The sequence below is a fragment of the Oncorhynchus mykiss genome, chromosome 23 (genome assembly GCF_057628025.1).
Source record: "Oncorhynchus mykiss isolate SJ-2025 chromosome 23, ASM5762802v1, whole genome shotgun sequence".
NCBI classification, from domain to species: Eukaryota; Metazoa; Chordata; class Actinopteri; order Salmoniformes; family Salmonidae; genus Oncorhynchus; species Oncorhynchus mykiss.
Genome location: NC_143044.1, coordinates 64851430 through 64871457, shown reverse-complemented (window position 1 = coordinate 64871457; position 20028 = coordinate 64851430). Strand labels below are relative to the sequence as shown.

Sequence of the window (20028 nt, the reverse complement as noted above, 5' to 3'; positions counted from 1 at the left end):
GCGGAAACAGAGGTCTCTGACACATGTAAGAAGTACTGTATTTGTAACAGAGAATTTTCATGAATGCATTATGTTGGAATTTCGAATTTGTGCGATGAATGAATGTAAAATTTGGTTAACTCCACGGTGATAATTCTAGCAGCAGTTTCTCTAGTTTAGTAGTTATCAAGTTTGCTTTACACACGAATGGTCCCCGGTTCAAAGCCGGGCGGAAACAGTTCTCTATGACAAATCCAGTAAGTACTGTATTTGTAACAGAGAATAGTTGTTCCAATAAATGCCTTATTTTGGAAATTCGAATACATGCAATGAATATATGTAAAACTCGGGTTACTCCTTGCTGATAATACTAGCAGCAGTTTCTGTAGTGTAGTGGTTATCACGTTCGCTTTAAACGTGAAAGGTCCCTAGTTTGAAACCGGGTGGAAACAGTCCTCTTTAACACATGCAGTAAGTAATGTATTTATAAAAGAGATGAGTTGCTTTCATAAATACATATTTTGTAAATTAAATACATGCACTGACTATAAGAAAATTCAGTTTACTTCTTGCAGGTATCTCAAGCAAAAGTTTCTGTAGTGTAGCAGTTATCACGTGCGCTTAACATGCAAAAGGTCCCCGGTTTGAACCTCTGTGGAAACAGCACTTGTTGATACATTCAATAAGTACCATAGTTGAAACTGAAAATTCAATTTTTCATTAATGCCTTCTTTTGGGGGAGCAATTATTAGGAAATGGAAGGCATACAAGACCACTGATAATCTCTCTGGATTTGGGGCTCCACGCAATATCTCACCCCGTGGGGTCAAAATGATCACAAGAACGGTGAATAAAAATCCCAGAACCACACGGGGGGACCTAGGGAATGACCTGCAGAGTGCTGGGACCAAAGTAATAAAGCCTACCATCAGTAACACACTACGCCGCCAGGGACTCACATCCTGCAGTGCCAGACGTGTCCCCCTGCTTAAGCCAGTACATGTCCAGGCCCATCTGAAGTTTGCTAGAGAGCATTTGGATGATCCAGAAGAAGATAGGGAGAATGTCATATGGTCAGATGAAACCAAAATATAACTTTTTGGTAAAAACTGAACTCGTCGTGTTTGGAGGACAAGGAATGCTGAGTTGCATCCAAAGAACACCATACCTACTGTGAAGCATGGGGGTGGAAACATCATGCTTTGGGGCTGTTTTTCTGCAAAGGGACCAGGACGACTGATCCGTGTAAAGGAAAGAATGAATGGGGCCATGTATTGTGAGATTTTGAGTGAAAACCTTCCATCAGCAAGGGCATTGAAGATAAAACGTGGCTGGGTCTTTCAGCATGACAATGATCCCAAACACACCGCCCGGGCAATGAAGGAGTGGCTTCGTAAAAAGCATTTCAAGGTCCTGGAGTGGCCTAGCCAGTCTCCAGATCTCAACCCCATAGAAAATCTTTGGAGGGAGTTGAAAGTCCGTGTTTCCCAGCAACAGCCCCAAAACATCACTGCTCTAGAGGAGATCTGCATGGAGGAATGGGCCAAAATACCAGCAACAGTGTGTGAAAACCTTGTGAAGACTTACAAAGGGTATATAACAAAGTATTGAGATGAACTTTTGTTATTGACCAAATACTTATTTTCCACCATAATTTGCAAATATATTCATTAAAAATCCTACAATGTAATTTTCTGGATTTTTTTTTTCTCATTTTGTCTGTCATAGTTGAAGTGTACCTATGATGAAAATTACAGGCCTCTCTCATTTTTAAGTGGGAGAACTTGCACAATTGGTGGCTGAATAAATACTTTTTTACCCCAATGTAGTTAATCACAGTGGGTCCCCTCCTCTCCTGTAAAACTAGTTAATCACAGTGGGTCCACTCCTCTCCTGTAAAATGATTTTGTTTGAGGGAATAAACGTAATTATAATAAAGATTTTAATACAATTGAAAAAAATCCATCAACTGATTAAACTTTTTACGTCATTATTGTTTTAAGTACAGTGTACCAAATCCTGAGGGAATCAACTATAGTGTTTATTTTAACAGGGTAATTTGTGCTGTCATGTGATCCATGTTTTAACTACAGTGTAACAAGTATTAGAAATAATCATATGTCCCTGGGTGGGATAACCATGTCTCAAAATGGCAGAAAAGGTAATCAAAATTGTGCTACAATACACCGCGTGTTAGTCTAAGGTGATAACCACTACACTACAGAAACTGCTGCTTGAAGCATCTACAAGGAGTAAACAGATTTTTATTGATATTCGTGGAGCTTTCTGTTTCAGCCCTGTTTCTAACTGTGGACATTTTGTTTCTGAGGCGAACACGATAGGCACCACACTGACAATGTTCTTTCCTCTCTGTATCTCTGTCTCTCTTTCCCTCTCATCTCCCCCACCCAGCCTCTCTGTCTCAATCTGTCTGCCTCTCTCTCACTCTGTCTCACTCTCTCTCACCATCTCTCTGTCTGTCTCCCTAACCCTTCCCCTTTTGGTATTAGTCAACCAGTCTGTGACTTTGAGGAACTAAAAGAGCTGATTAATCACTTTCAGACAATCAAAATGAAAAATTAGGAAACATTGAAGAAACACGAAAGGGAAAGGGTCAAAATATGATTATATATGTACACACACACACACATTTAGATGTACCCAGCCCTCCTTGAACCCAGAGAGAGAAACAGAGAGGAGTGTGTGTTGAGGGGTGGTTGGGGGGGGGGGGGGAGAAAGAGGGGGAGTAGGGTAGAGAGAGGGGGGAGAAGAGAGAAGGGGAGGAGGGTAGAGAGAGGGGGGGGTGTTGAGGGGAGGTTAGAGTGGAAGAAGAGACGAGAGAGGGGGAGGAGGGAAGAGAGGGGGAGGAAGGAAGAAAGAGGGGGAGGAGGGTAGAGAAGAGGGGAGGAGGGGAGGAGGGGAGGAGGGTAGAGGGAGGAGGAGGGAAGAGAGGGGGAGGAGGGTAGAGAGAGGGAGTGGAGGAGGAGAGAAGAGAGAGGGGGAGTAGAGAAGAGAGAGGGGAAGAGAGAAGAGAGAGGGGAGAGTGTTGAGAGGTTGGAGTGGGAGGAGAGAAGAGAAAGGGGAGAGAAGAGAGAGGAGGAGGGAAGAGAAAGGGGAGATTGTTGAGGTGAGGTTGGAGTGGGAGGAGAGAAGAGAAGTGAGATGTGAGGAGAAAAGAGAGAGGGTTAGGATTATGGTTGGGGTTGAGGTGAGGAGAGAGGGGAGGAGAGAAGAGAGAGGAGGAAGTGTTGAGAGGTTGGAGTGGGAGGAGTGGGAGGAGAGAAAAGAGAGGGGGGGAGAGTATAGAGAGGGGAGGAGGGTAGAGAGAGGAGGAGGGAAGAGAGGGGGAGGAGGGTAAAGAGAGGGGGAGTTGGGAAGAGAGTAGGAGGGAAGAGAGAGGGGGGAGGGGGAGAAGAGAGAGGAGGGATTGTTGAGAGGTTGGAGTAGGAGGAGATAAAAGAGAGGAGGAGGAGGGTAGAGAGAGGAAGAGGAGGGAAGAGGGAGGAGAGAAAAGAGAGGGGGAGGAGGGTAGAGAGAGAGGGGAGGAGGGAAGAGAGGGGAGGGGAGGAGAGAAAAGAGAGGAGGAGGAGGGTAGAGAGAGGGGGAGTTGGGAAGAGAGGAGTAGGAGGGAAGAGAAAGGGGGAGGGTAGAGGGAGGAGGGAAAAGAAAGGGGGAGGAGGAGGGTAGACAGAGGGGGAGGAGAGAAGAGAGAGGGGGAGTTGGGAAGAGAGAGGGGGAGGAGGGTAGAGAGAGGAGGCTGGCAGCTCGTTCTAATAAAGAGCCTGTTGATAGATAGAGGTGCAGGGTAAGGGTGGAGGAGAGAGCAGTGTGTATGAAAGAGAACGAGGTAGAGAAGGAGGGGAGAGAAAGAGAGGAGAAGAGAGAGAGGAGAGAGGAAAGGAAGGAAGAAAGAGAGCAAAGAGAGCCGTTTGTGTGTTAGAGAGAAGAGGGGAGAGAGAGGGAGGGGGAGAGAGAATAGAAAGACTGTTATATCACTGCTAAGCGATACAGACCATGGCTGAACAGAGAGGTAGGATTACAGCTCTGCCTGACACACACACACACATACCACTTCCTTTGGTGTGACATTACCGTGACAACATTACAATTGATGCAGTAAAGGTCAGTGGAACGCAGGACACTGTTCTAAATAGTGCCTGAATGTTCTAAATGGTCCCTGAATGTTCTAAATACTGTCTGAATATTCCAAAGAGTGTCGCAATGTTCTAAATAGTGTCTGAATGTTCTAAATAGTGTCTGAATGTTCTAAATAGTGTCTGAATGTTCTAAATAGTGTCTGAATATTCTAAATAGTGTCTGAATGTTCTAAATAGTGTCTGAATGTTCTAAATAGTGTCTGAATGTTCTAAATAGTGTCTGAATATTCTAAATAGTGTCTGAATGTTCTAAATAGTGTCTGAATGTTCTAAATCGTGTCTGAATATTCTAAATAGTATCTGAATGTTCTAAATAGTATCTGAATGTTCTAAATAGTGTCTGAATGTTCTAAATAGTGTCTGAATGTTCTAAATCGTGTCTGAATATTCTAAATAGTGTCTGAATATTCTAAATAGTGTCTGAATGTTCTAAATAGTGTCTGAATATTCTAAATAGTGTCTGAGTGTTCTACAGCAGGTGCCTGCAGGTTCTAATGAATGTAGAGTTAGGTTTAGTGTCTGGTTTTGTGTTAGGGTTAGGTGTTAGTTTTAAGGGGCTTCAGAGATTTGAGGATCGTTTTAGGTTAGTATGTGTGGTATGATGTCTGTCCTCCAAGCTCCCATAATGCTTTGCTTTCTCAAAGAGGAAGCCAACTTCCTGTTGTTGAGTCATGTCAGTCAGTATCCTGTTTTAACAGGAAGTGACTAGATGAGAGACCCTCTGTGAGGGTTGAGGTTGGTTTCTTTAGATTCAGGATTCTTGTAAGGGTGTTCAGTCTCAGAGAACAGTGGAAGGGTTAGACGACGGTGGACTTTGATGCATTTGTAGTTATTATGGATACATTTATTATGCCAAAGCAGCAGCTACTCTGCCTGGGGTCCAGCAAAATAAGGCAGTTTATACAGTTTTAAAAACATCACAATACATTCACAGATTTCACAACACACTGTGTGCCCTCAGGCCCCTACTCCACCACTACCACATATCTACAGTACTAAATCCATGTGTTGGTATAGTGAAAATGATATTGTGTGTGTGTGTGTGTGTGTGTATGCATGTGTCTGTGCCAATGTTTGTGTTGCTCCACAGTCCCCGCAGTTCCATAAGGTGTTTTTTAATCTGTTTTTAAAAAAATATATAATTCTACTGCTGCATCAGTTACCTGATGTGGAATAGAGTTCCATGTAGTCATGGCTCTGTGGAATAGAGTTCCATGTAGTCATGGCTCTGTGGAATAGAGTTCCATGTAGTCATGGCTCTGTGGAATAGAGTTCCATGTAGTCATGGCTCTGTGGAATAGAGTTCCATGTAGTCATGGCTCTATGTAGTACTGTGGAATAGAGTTCCATGTAGTCATGGCTCTGTGGAATAGAGTTCCGTGTAGTCATGGCTCTATGTAGTACTGTGGAATAGAGTTCCGTGTAGTCATGGCTCTATGTAGTACTGTGGAATAGAGTTCCATGTAGTCATGGCTCTGTGTAGTAGTGTGCTGCTCCCATAGTCTGTTCTGGACTTGGGGACTGTGAAGAGACCTCTTGTGGCATGTATTGTGGGGTATGCATGGGTGTCTGAGCTGTGTGCCAGTAGTTTAGACAGACAGCTCTGTGCATTCAACATGTCAATACCTCTCATCAATAAAAGTAGTGATGAAGTCAATCTCTCCTCCACTTTCAGCCAGGAGAGATTGACATGCATCTTATTAATATTCGCTCTCTTGTGTACACCCAAGGGCCAGCCGTGCTGCCCTGTTGTGAGCCAATTGCAATTTTCCTAAGTCCTTTTTTGTGGCACCTGACCACACGACTGAACAGTAGTCAAGGTGCGACAAAACTAGGGCCTGTAGGACCTACCTTGTTGATAGTACTGTTAAGAAGGCAGAGTAGCACTTTATTATAGTCAGACTTCTCCCCATCTTAGCTACTACTGCATCAATCAGTCATTTGTGTACAGTAAGTGCTGTGCTTGTTGAATGACTATCCCTATAAATCAAATCGAATCAAATGTTATTAGTCACATTCGCAGAATACAACAGGTATAACAGGTAACAGGAATACAACAGGACTTTACAGTGAAATGCTTATTTACGAGCCCCGAACCAAGAATGCAGTTAAAAAAAATATGGATAAGAATAAGAAATAAAAGTACAAGTAATTAAAGAGCAGCAATAAAATAACAATTGCGAGATACACAGGGGGTACCGTTACAGAGTCAGTTTGCACCGGATAGTTGAGGAAATATGGACTGAAAACTACTTTAATAACTCTGCCTACAAGTTGTCAGACGCCGGTGGCATGTTGACTTTTGTAAATAAAAGAGAGCAGCCCACTCTAGGAGCTCAGATGCAAAAATGTAATACCAACGTTTCGACAGCCAAGCTGTCTTCATCAGGGTATAATCACAAACACTGCGGGATGACTCGTTTATATAGTGTCAAAAGACACAGGTGTCTGTAATCATGGCCAAGAGTGGCCTAATATTATTGGTTAATAATCAAATATTAAAATGTCATACAAAGAACAGCATACAAACAACAAATGGATAGCATATGATCATAGATTAATTTGACTACACAAGTTTACAAACAATTACAATGGCAAAGTTACAATAATCACAAGAATGGCTTCAGATCAAAGTCTACGTTGAGACCGAAGGGCGCAAGGATCTGTTGACTTTTGTGCCTTGTTGCAAACAGGAAGCATGTTTTGGAATATTTTTTATTCTGTACAGGCTTTCTATTTTCACTCTGTCATTTAGGTTAGTATTGTTAATGTTGTTCATCCATCCTCAGTTTTCTCCTATCACAGCCATTAAACTCTGTAACTGTTTTAAAGTCCCTGAGTGGTTTCCTTCCTCTGGAAGTTGATATAAATGTTTCTATAATGTGAAAGGGTTAGGGGACAGTCATAGTTGATATCAATATGTTTCTATAATGTGAAAGGGTTGGGGGACAGTCATAGTTGATATCAATATGTTTCTATATTGTGAAAGGGTTAGGGGACAGTTATAGTTGATATAATATGTTTCTATATTGTGAAAGGGTTAGAGGACAGTAGAAGTTGATATCAATATGTTTCTAAATTGTGAAAGGGCTAGGGGACAGATCAAATCAAATGTATTTATATAGCCCTTCCTACATCAGCCGATGTCACAAAGTACTGTACAGAAACCCAGCATAAAAGCCCAAACAGCAAGAAATGCAGGTGTAGAAGCACGGTGGCTAGGAAAACTCCCTAGAAAGGCCAAAATCTAGGAAGAAACCTAGAAAGGAACCAGGCTATGAGGGATGGCCAGTCCTCTTCTGGCTGTGCCGGGTGGAGATTATAACAGAACATGGCCAAGATGTTCAAATGTTCATAAATGACCAGCATGGTCAAATAATAATAATTACAGTAGTGTCAAGGGTGCAACAAGTCAGCACCTCAGGAGTAAATGTCAGTTGGCTTTTCATAGCCGATCATTCAGAGTATCTGTACCGCTCCTGCTGTCTCTAGAGAGTTGAAAACAGCAGGTCTGGGACCGGTAGCACATCTGGTGAACAGGTCAGGGTTCCATAGCCGCAGGCAGAACAGTTGAAACTGGAGCAGCAGCACGGCCAGGTGGACTGGGGACAGCAAGGAGTCATCATGCCAGGTTGTCCTGAGGCATGGTCGTGGGCTCAGGTCCTCCGAGAGAGAGAAAGAGAGAAATGGAGAATTAGAGAGAGCATACTTGAATTTACACAGGACACCGGATAAGACAGGAGAAGTACTCCAGATATAACAGACTGACCCTAGTCCCCGACACATAAACTAATGCAGCATAAATACTGGCGCTGAGACAGGAGGGGTCAGGAGACACTGTGGCCCCATCTGATGATTCCCCCGCACAGGGCCAAACAGGCAGGATATAACCCCACCCACTTTGCCAAAGCACAGCCCCCACACCACTAGAGGGATATCTTCAACCACCAACTCACCATCCTGAGACAAGGCCGAGTATAGCCTACAAAGATCTCCACCACGGCACAACCCAAGGGGAGGGGGGGTGACAATCCAGACAGGAAGATCACGTCAGTGACTCAACCCACTCAAGCGACGCATTCCTCCTAGGGACGGCATGGAGCACCAGTAAGACAGTGACTCAGCCCCTGTAATAGGGTTAGAGGCAGAGAATCCCAGTGGAAAGAGGGGAACCGGCCAGGCAGAGACAGCAAGGGCGGTTCCTTGCTCCAGAGCCTTTCCGTTCACCTTCACACTCCTGGGCCAGACTACACTCAATCATATGACCCACTGAAGAGATGAGTCTTCAGTAAAGACTTAAAGGTTGAGACTGAGTCTGCTTCTCTCACATGGGTAGGCAGACCATTCCATAAAAATGGAGCTCTATAGGAGAAAGCCCTGCCTCCTGCTGTTTGCTTAGAAATTCTAGGGACAATTAGGAGGCCTGCTTCTTGTGACAATAGCGTACGTGTAGGTATGTACGGCAGGACCAAATCGGAAAGATAGGTAGGAGCAAGCCCATGTAATGCTTTGTAGGTTAGCAGTAAAACCTTGAAATCAGCCCTTGCCTTAACAGGAAGCCAGTGTAGAAATTTCAGATTGTTCTTATTTTCTTAAATTAAGTTGGAAAAATGGGATGATCGAGCAGCAGTGAGGACTCTTCGATACTGCATGGTACTGTCTTTCCAAGCTAGTCGGAAAACTTCCAGTTTGGTGTGACGCCATTTCCGTTCCAATTTTCTGGAAGCTTGCTTCTGAGCTCGGGTATTTTCTGTATACCAGGGAGCTCGTTTCTTATGACATTCTTATGTTTTTAGTGGTGCAACTGCATTTAGGGTATTACACAAGGTTAAATTGAGTTCCTCAGTTAGGTGGGTAACCGATAATTGTACTCTGATGTCCTTGGATAGTTGTAGGGAGTCTGGAAAGGCATCTTGGAATCTTTGGGTTGTCCGAGAATTTATAGCACATCTTTTGATGATCCTTGGTTTGGGTCTGAGCAGATTATTTGTTGCGATGGCAAAGGTAATAAAATGGTGGTCCGATAGTCCAGGATTATGAGGAAAAACATTAAGATCCACAACATTTATTCCATGGGACAAAACTAGGTCCAGAGCATGGCTGTGACAGGGAGTAGGTCCAGAGACATGATGGACAAAACCCACTAAGTTGATGATGGCTCTGAAAGCCTTTTGGAGTGGGTCTGTGGACTTTTTCATGTGAATTCTAAAATCACAGAAAATTAGAATATTATCTGCTATGACTACAAGGACCGATAGGAATTCAGGGAACTCAGTGAGGAACGCTGTATATGGCCCAGGAGGCCTGTCAACAGTAGCTATAAAAAGTGATTGAGTAGGCTGCATAGATTTCATGACTAGAAGTTCAAAAAACGAAAACGTCTGGGTTTTTTTGTAAATTGAAATTTGCTATCGTAAACGTTAGCAACACCTCCGCCTTTGCGGGATGAATGTGGTCACTAGTGTAACCAGGAGGTGAGGCCTCATTTAACACAGTAAATTCATCAGGCTTAAGCCATATTTCAGTAAGGCCAATCACATCAAGATTATGATCAGTGATTAGTTCATTGACTATAACTGCCTTTGATAGCTGAGCTGACTACACTGACTGTGCTAGTGGCAGACTCCACTAAGCTGGCAGGCTGGCTAACAGCCTGCTGCCTGGCCTGCATTCTATTTCATTTCAGTTATAGTTGATATAATATGTTTCTATAATGTGAAAGGGTTAGAGGACAGTTATAGTTGATATCAACATGTTTCTATAATGTGAAAGGGTTAGAGGACAGTTATAGTTGATATCAATATGTTTATATATTGTGAAAGGCTTAAAGGACAGTAGAAGTTGATATATAGTTGAAGTCGGACGTTTACATACACCTTAACCAAATACATTTAAACTTTTTACAATTCCTGACATTTAATATACAAAGAGATATACATGGATACAAATTCCCTGTCTTAAGTATGTTAAATTCACTTAGTGTCAACAGAATGTTGTTGTCTGTCAGAATGTCTGTTACTGTCACACCCACTCCCCTTCTCCGGCAATCAACGTTGCCTATTTATTAACCACCGGCACTGGCTATCATTACACACACCTGTTAATCATTACACATCTGGCCCCCATCATTACACACACCTGGTCCCCATCATTACACACATCTGGTCCCCATCATTATACACACCTGGTCCCCATCATTACACACATCTGGTCCCCATCATTACACACACCTGGTCTCCATCATTACACACACCTGGTCCTCATCATTACACACACCTGGTCCCCATCATTACACACACATGGTCCCATCATTACACACAGCTGGACTTCATCATCACATTGATTACCTTCCCTTTATTTAGTCCTCAGTAGCCTCAGTCATCAGGCAGTGTTGTTGTTTTTTCATTCACGTTCTGTATGCTTCTCAAGTTCCATTTAACTGCATTCTTCATTATTAAACGGACCTTCTGCACCTGCTTCTTGACACCTGGCCTATATGTAACAGTCTACGATCTACACAAAATACTATGGAATGTCAAAGTGGAAGAAAAATTCTAACATTTGTAAAATAAATATGTCTTGATTAGATAAATATGTCTTGATTAGATAAATATTAGATAATATTCCCCTGGGACAATACATGTTAGAATCACATTTGGCAGCGATTACAGCTGTGAGTCTTTGGGGGTAAGTCTCTAAGAGCTTTCCACACCTGCATTGTGCAACATTTGCCCATAATTTTTTCTAAATTCTTTAAGCTCTGTCAAATTGGTTGTTGGTCATTGCTAGGAAACCATTTTCAGGTGTCGCCATACATTTTTAAGCAGATTTAATTCATCACTGTAACCAGGCCACTCAGGAACATTCACTGTCTTCTTGATAAGCAACTCCAGTGTAGATTTGGCCTTTTGCTTTAGGTTATTGTCCTGCTGAAAGGTGAATTCATCTCCCAGTGTCTAGTGGAAAGCAGACTGAACAAGGTTTTCCTCTAGGATTGTTCCTGTGTTTAGCTCCATTCCATTTATTTTTTATCCTGAAAAACTCCCCAGGCCAGAACGATTAAAGGCATACCAATAACATGATGCAGCCACCACTATACTTGATAATATGTAGAGCGGTACTCGGTGATGTGTTGTATTGGATTTGCCCTTTGTATTCAGGACAAAAGGTTAATTGCTTTGCCATATTTTTTTGCAGAATTACTTTAGTGCCTTTTTGCAAACATGATGCATGTTTTGGAATATTTATATTCTGTACAGGCTTCCTTATTTTCACTCTGTCAATTAGGTTACTATTGTACTATAAGTGGTCAAATCAAATTAGATTTTTCATATACGCCAAATACAACAGCTGTAGACCTTACAGTGAAATGCTTACCTGCAAGCCTTTAACCAACAATGCAGTTAAGAAACATAAGTGTTAAGTGTTACTAAAATCAACTGACGTCAAAAAAAAAGAAAAATAACTAATAATTGAAGAGAAAAAATAAAAACAGTAGCGAAACAATATACAGGGGGTAACGGTACAGAATCTATGTGCGGGGACACAGGTTAGTCGAGGTAATTGAGGTAATATGGACATGTAGGTAGAGGTATAGTGACTATGCATAGATAATAAACAGAGAGTAGCAGCAGCGTAAAAAGGGGGTCAATGCAAATAGTCCGGGTAGCCATTTGATTAGCTGTTCAGGCTTGGGGGGGTAGAAGCTGGTAAGAAGCCTTTTGGACCTAGACTTGGTGCTCCGGTACAGCTTACTGTGCAGTAGCAGAGAGAACAGTCTATGACTAGGGTGTCTGGACTCTTTGGCAATTTTTAGGCCCTTCCTCTGACACCACCTGGTATATAGCTCCTGGATGACAGGAAGCTTGGCCCCTGTGATGTACATGGCCGTACGCACTACCCTATGTAGTGTCTTGCGGTCGGAGGCCGAGCAGTTGCCATACAAGGCAGTGATGCAACGTTGGTGCAGATGTAGAATCTTGAGGATCAGAGTACCCATGCCAAATCTTTTCAGCAGTCTCCTGAGGGGGAATAGGCATTGTCGTGCCCTCTTCACGACTGTCTTGGTGTGTTTGGACCATTCTAGTTTGTTGTTGATGTGGACACCAAGGAACTTGAAGCTCTCAACCGGATCCACTACAGCTCCGTCGATGAGAATGGGGGCGTGCTCTGTCCTCCTTTTTCTATAGTCCACAATCTCCTTTGTCTGGATCACATTGAGGAAGAGGTTGTTATCCTGGTACCACACTGCCAGGTCTCTGACCTTTACCCTATAGGCTGTCTCATCATTGTCTGTGATCAGGCCTACCACTGATGTATCGTCAGCAAACTTAATGATGGTGTTGGAGTTGTGCTTGGCCATGCAGTCATGAGTGAACAGGTAGTACAGAAGGGGACTGAGCACGCACCCCCATCTGTTTATTAACTTGGCTTTCAAAGACTTTGGATAGGCAGGGCAGGATGGATATAGGTCCGTAACAGTTTGGGTCTAGAGTGTCACCCCCTTTGAAGAGGGGGATGACCGCGGCAGCTTTCCAATTAGGGATCTCGGACGATACGAAAGAGAGGTTGAACAGGCTGGTAATAGGGGTTGCAACAATGGCGGCGGATAGAAAGAGAGGGTCCAGATTGTCTAGCCCAGCTGATTTGTATGGGTCCAGGTTTTGCAGCTCTTTCAGAACATCTGCTATCTGGATTTGGGTGAAGGAGAAGCTGGGGCGGTTCGGGCGAGTAGCTGCGGGGGGGGGGGGGGGGGGGCAGGAGGAAGGCATGGCCAGCCGTAGAGAAATGCTTATTGAAATTTTTGATTATCGTGGATTAATCGTGGTGACCGTGTTACCTAGCCTCAGTGCAATGGGCAGCTGGGAGGAGGTACTCTTGTTCACCTCTTTCAGGGGCATTAGCCACTATAGCCACTCGGTAGCAGCGGTGATCCGGTGCCAAGGTCCAGAGCTTACGGCAAGGATCCGGTGGAGTAGTGGATTCTAGCCGAGTTTGAGTGGAGTCCGGGTGAACTACTGAGTATGCCTGGGAGGTGGGCCTCAGGGATAGCTTCGGTACTGGGTCACTCGGTGGCAGCTAGCTAGCTGTGAAGATCAGGAGTAATGGTCCATGGTTTACGGCAGGAATCCGGCGTTGTAGTGGAGAAACAGTCCTATACCGGTAGGCTGGCGAGTATTATTCAGGCTAAAAAAAAGGGCTGGTATCTGTGCAGAAGGTAAAGGTCGCTAGCAGTGGCTAACAATGACTAAATAGCTTGTAGCTAATTAGCTGGTTAGCTTCTGATGGCTAGGTGGTTCTGGCTATAAGGTCTAAATAGTATTGTCAAGTTGTCTAGGTGTTATAATTATTTCAGCTGTGCCCAAACTTGAAAACGGCTTGCTCAACACGTGAAGGATGAAAAGGGACAACTCAATTCCTTTTTATTATGGTTTTGATGCCATTTGTTGAATATGTTGAAACGGTTGATTTGTTGAATAGAGTAGTTGAATGACAGAGGAATAGAGAATAGGTTGATAACCTTAAACAGAGAATAAACCTGCATTATTTTACACAATAAACAATGCATGACACAGCAACAAAGCATGGCTTTGAATAAAGTAAAGTAAATAATAAATAATTTTGCACGCCCAATTTTTCAGTTTTTGATTTGTTAAAAAAGTTTGAAATATCCAATAAATGTCGTTCCACGTCATGATTGTGTCCCACTTGTTGTTGATTCTTCACAAAAAAATACAGTTTTATATCTTTATATTTGAAGGCTGAAATGTGGTAAAAGGTCGCAAAGTTCAAGGGGGCCGAATACTTTCGCAAGGCACTGTATACAGGGAGTAACCGGTACAGAGTCAATGTGGAGGTTATATGCAGGGGGGTACCAGTACAGAGTCAATGTGGAGGCTATATACAGGGGGTACCAGTACAGAGTCAATGTGGAGGCTATATACAAGGGGGTACCAGTACAGAGTCAATGTGGAGACTATATACAGGGGGTACCGGTACTGAGTCAATGTGGAGGCTATATACAGGGGTTACCGGTACAGAGTCAATGTGGAGACTATATACAAGGGGGTACCAGTACAGAGTCAATGTGGAGACTATATACAAGGGGGTACCAGTACAGAGTCAATGTGGAGGCTATATACAGGGGTTACCGGTACAGAGTCAATGTGGAGACTATATACAAGGGGGTACCAGTACAGAGTCAATGTGGAGACTATATACAAGGGGGTACCAGTACAGAGTCAATGTGGAGGCTATATACAGGGGGTACCAGTACAGAGTCAATGTGGAGGCTATATACAAGGGGGTACCAGTACAGAGTCAATGTGGAGGCTATATACAGGGGGGTACCGGTACAGAGTCAATGTGGAGGCTATATACAGGGGGTACCGGTACTGAGTCAATGTGGAGGTTATATGCAGGGGGGTACCAGTACAGAGTCAATGTGGAGGCTATATACAGGGGGTACCAGTACAGAGTCAATGTGGAGACTATATACAGGGGGTACCGGTACAGAGTCAATGTGGAGGCTATATACAGGGGTTACCGGTACAGAGTCAATGTGGAGGCTATATACAGGGGGTACCGGTACAGAGTCAATGTGGAGGCTATATACAGGGGGGTACCAGTACAGAGTCAATGTGGAGGCTATATACAGGGGGGTACCAGTACAGAGTCAATGTGGAGGCTGTATACAGGGGGGTACCAGTACAAAGTCAATGTGGAGGCTATATACAGGGGGTACCAGTACAGAGTCCATGTGGAGGCTGTATACAGGTGGTACCGGAATAGAGTCAATGTGGAGGCTATATACAGGGGGGTACCAGTACAGAGTCAATGTGGAGGCTATATACAAGGGGGTACCAGTACAGAGTCAATGTGGAGGCTATATACAGGGGGGTACCAGTACAGAGTCAATGTGGAGGCTATATACAGGGGGTACCGGTACAGAACCAATGTGGAGGCTATATACAGGTGGTACCAGTACAGAGTCCATGTGGAGACTATATACAGGTGGTACAGGTACAGAACCAATGTGGAGGCTGTATACAGGAGGTACCAGTACAGAGTCCATGTGGAGACTATATACAGGTGGTACAGGTACAGAACCAATGTGGAGGCTATATACAGGGGGTACCGGTACAGAACCAATGTGGAGGCTGTATACAGGTGGTACCAGCAGTAGTGACTGAGTGTATTGATACACCATCCACAGTGTATTTAATTACCCCCAAGGCATGCTAACCTCTCACCATTAAAATAACAGTGGAGGTTAGCATTTTATATATGATCCCCAAGACATGCTAACCTCTCACCATTACATTACAATAACAGGGGAGGTTAGCATTTTATATCAAAACCCCAAGACATCCTGACCATCTCCCTATTATCATACCAGGGAAGGTTAGCATTTTATATCATACCCCCAAGACATGCTAAACTCTCACCATTACAATAACAGGGGAGCTTAGCATTTTATATCATACACCTAAAATATGCTAACCTCTCACCATTACAATAACAGGGGAGGTTAGCATTTTATATCATACACCGGTACAGAGTCAATGTGGAGGCTATATACAAGGGGGTACCAGTACAGAGTCAATGTGGAGGCTATATACAGGGGGGTACCGGCACAGAGTCAATGTGGAGGCTATATACAGGGGGTACCGGTACAGAGTCAATGTGGAGGCTATATACAGGGGGTACCAGTACAGAGTCAATGTGGAGGCTGTATACAGGAGGTACCGGTACAGAGTCAATGTGGAGGCTATATGCAGGGGGTACCGGTACAGAGTCAATGTGGAGGCTATATACAGGGGGTACCAGTACAGAGTCAATGTGGAGGCTATATACAAGGGGGTACCAGTACAGAGTCAATGTGGAGACTATATACAGGGGGTACCGGTACAGAGTCAATGTGGAGGTTATATACAGGGGGGTACCGGTACAGAGTCCATGTGGAGGCTGTATACAGGTGGTACCGGAATAGAGTCAATGTGGAGGCTATATACAGGGGGGTACCAGTACAGAGTCAATGTGGAGGCTATATACAAGGGGGTACCAGTACAGAGTCAATGTGGAGGCTATATACAGGGGGGTACCAGTACAGAGTCAATGTGGAGGCTATATACAGGGGGTACCGGTACAGAGTCAATGTGGAGGCTATATACAGGGGGTACCGGTACAGAGTCAATGTGGAGACTATATACAGGGGGTACCGGTACAGAACCAATGTGGAGGCTGTATACAGGAGGTACCAGTACAGAGTCCATGTGGAGACTATATACAGGTGGTACAGGTACAGAACCAATGTGGAGGCTATATACAGGGGGTACCGGTACAGAACCAATGTGGAGGCTGTATACAGGTGGTACCAGCAGTAGTGACTGAGTGTATTGATACACCATCCACAGTGTATTTAATTACCCCCAAGGCATGCTAACCTCTCACCATTAAAATAACAGTGGAGCTTATCATTTTATATATGATCCCCAAGACATGCTAACCTCTCACCATTACAGTAACAGTGGAGGTTAGCATTTTATATATGATCCCCAAGACATGCTAACCTCTCACCATTACATTACAATAACAGGGGAGGTTAGCATTTTATATCAAAACCCCAAGACATCCTGACCATCTACCTATTATCATACCAGGGAAGGTTAGCATTTTATATCATACCCCCAAGACATGCTAAACTCTCACCATTACAATAACAGGGGAGCTTAGCATTTTATATCATACACCTAAAATATGCTAACCTCTCACCATTACAATAACAGGGGAGGTTAGCATTTTATATCATACACCGGTACAGAGTCAATGTGGAGGCTATATACAAGGGGGTACCAGTACAGAGTCAATGTGGAGGCTATATACAGGGGGTACCGGTACAGAGTCAATGTGGAGGCTATATACAGGGGTTACCAGTACAGAGTCAATGTGGAGGCTATATACAGGAGGTACCGGTACAGAGTCAATGTGGAGGCTATATACAGGGGGTACCGGTACAGAGTCAATGTGGAGGCTATATACAGGGGGTACCAGTACAGAGTCAATGTGGAGGCTGTATACAGGAGGTACCGGTACAGAGTCAATGTGGAGGCTGTATACAGGAGGTACCGGTACAGAGTCAATGTGGAGGCTATATACAGGGGGTACCAGTACAGAGTCAATGTGGAGGCTATATACAGGGGGTACCAGTACAGAGTCAATGTGGAGGCTGTATACAGGAGGTACCGGTACAGAGTCAATGTGGAGGCTATATACAGGGGGTACTGGTACAGAGTCAATGTGGAGGCTATATACAGGGGGTACCGGTACAGAACCAATGTGGAGGCTGTATACAGGTGGTACCAGCAGTAGTGACTGAGTGTATTGATACACCATCCACATGAATAATTAACTGTTTACTACTTGAATACATCTTTAACTGAATTTGGGGGACTGTGTACAAAAATATTTACAAACGGTTCACCCGACATGGTTGAAAATAGCCTCAAATTAAAGCTAATAGTCTGCTGTTTTACCTCATATTCATTGTATCATTTCAATTCCAAACGACTTGTCACTGTCCCTATCTTCAACCTAAAACTACCACCTTCCATAATTTACTTAGCTAGCTAACTAGCTAGGTGGTTTAAGTTTTGCTGTAGCAACGATGGCTTAGGAATTAGGAAAGCAACATTCACCTCCACAAAAATGCTGTTCACATTGATATCCATACTGAATGAAGCAGTTAAGGGACCTCATGGGCATTTTTTGTAACATAATTTAAGGGGGAAATTAACCTTAAAATGTTTGGTGCAACTGTCTTAACGTGAAGGTAACTTTAACGGAAAATATAAGGGAGAAATGTGTGTGTGTGTGTGTGTCTGTTTGTGTGTGTGCCTTGTCTGTGTGTGTGTGGATGTGTGTGTGTGTGGTGCCTTCGCAAGTCTGTGTGTGAGCAGGAACGGGCAGGAAGACAGGCTTACCCACATTGGATCTAAGGCTGACAGAACTACTGCAGGAAGGGAGGCTAGAACCGTGTAAGAGAATGGAACACTAAGATATTGTAAGTGTGTGTGCATGTGTGTGTGTGTGTGTGTCTACATGTGTGTAGCCAGTGTTTCTTATTATCAGTAGTCCCCTCACACTCTCTCTCACACACACACACACACACACACACACACACACACACACACACACACACGCACAGGGAATTCCAATCGGTAACAACGATGATTTCTCAAACTGCCTGACCAATCACACTCCAACATAAACAACTATCGAATGGAGTCCCAACTTCCTCTTCCTCAAACACAAACACACATGTTGCCTAGAGCCAGACATGGCTCCCCCTAATTAGCCCCTTTCAGGGTTTAACACACAGACACACACACACACACTTCAGCTGCGTTTCCATGCCGACAGCCTGCACTGCCCGGGCTTGGAGAGGAAATGCCAATCTCTGTCTCAGTGCCTGTTCCTCTCAGCGCCTGTTCCTCTGAAGACACACAGGGCTGCAACTCTGTACTTTTTAGATCATATCACATAGTTAACTGTTACCCCCCCCCCTCACTCTCTTTCTCTCTCTCTCCCTCTCTCTCCCTCTTTCTCCCTCTTTCTCCCTCTCTCTCCCTTTCTCCCTCTCTCCTTCTCTCCCCATCCCTCTCTCTATTCCTCTTTCTCTATCCTCTCTCATTCTGCGTATGTTCTGGGCATACTGCTAAATTGCTTATACTGATAGTGAGGATTCGTTCCAGGCACGATCAATCAGTCACTTGCATGAACCCAGTTGAGATGGTTATTAGAAAAAGACAAACATAAAATGTTCCTTCACATGCCCTCTTCTTATCACTCTGTGGTAATTGTAATTACATTTTAAGGTAAGCATTAGATTATAGCTTCTATTAAAAGGAGATTATCCTATTAAAGTAAGAGAAATCAACACAGAAAAGCAGACACTTCATCCATTCAAACTAGAGGTCGACCGATTAGGATTTTTCAACGCCGATACCGATACCGGGAACAAAAAAGCCAATACTGATTAAAAATTTGTTATAATGACAATTACTACAATACTGAATTAACACTTATTTTAACTTAATATAATACATCAATAAAATCAATTTAGCCTCAAATAAATAATGAAACATGTTCAATTTGGTTTAAATAATGCAAAAACAAAGTGTTGGAGAAGAAAGTAATATGTGCCATGTAAAAATATGTGCCATGTAAAAATGTGTGCCATGTAAAAATGTGTGCCATGTAAAAATGTGTGCCATGTAAAAATGTGTGCCATGTAAAAAAGCTAACGTTTCAGTTCCTTGATCAGAACATGAGAACATATGAAAGTTGGTGGTTCCTTTTAACATGAGACTTCAATATTCCAAGGTAAGAGGTTTTAGGTTGTAGTTAATATAGTATTTATAGGACTATTTATCTCTATACTATTTGTATTTCATATACCTTTGACTATTGGATGTTCGTATATGCACTATAGTATTGCCAGTGTAACTGTATAGCTTCCGTCCCCCTCTTCGCCCCTACCTGGGCTCGAACCAGCAACACATCGACAACAGCCACACTTGAAGCAACGTTACCCATCACTCCACAAAAGCCGCGGCCCTTGCAGCGCAAGGGGAATAACTACTCCAAATCTAAAAGTGAGTGATGTTTGAAACAGTATTAGCGCACACCCAGCTAACTAGCTAGCCATTTCACATTGGTTACAGCCATTAGGCTGATAGGCTTGAAGTCATAAACAGTGCTGTGCTTGCGAAGAGCTGCTGGCAAAACGCACAAAAGTGCTGTTTGAATGAATGATTACGGGCCTGCTGCTGCTCAGTCAGACTGTTCTATCAAATCAGACTTAATTATAACATAACACACATAAATACGA

At 43.5% G+C, this 20028-nt stretch overlaps 1 protein-coding gene across 1 annotated transcript in view; it reads left to right on the top strand.

The window, feature by feature from the left end:
• The first annotated feature begins 3545 nt into the window (after positions 1-3545).
• The window catches only part of entpd1 (ectonucleoside triphosphate diphosphohydrolase 1), a 74140-nt gene continuing 57657 nt past the window's right edge, over positions 3546-20028 (top strand). The window contains exon 1 of the mRNA XM_036959855.2: positions 3546-4009. Coding sequence (XP_036815750.1) covers positions 3994-4009 — 16 coding nt within the window. The 5' untranslated portion in view covers positions 3546-3993. The remainder of the gene's footprint in view (positions 4010-20028) is intronic.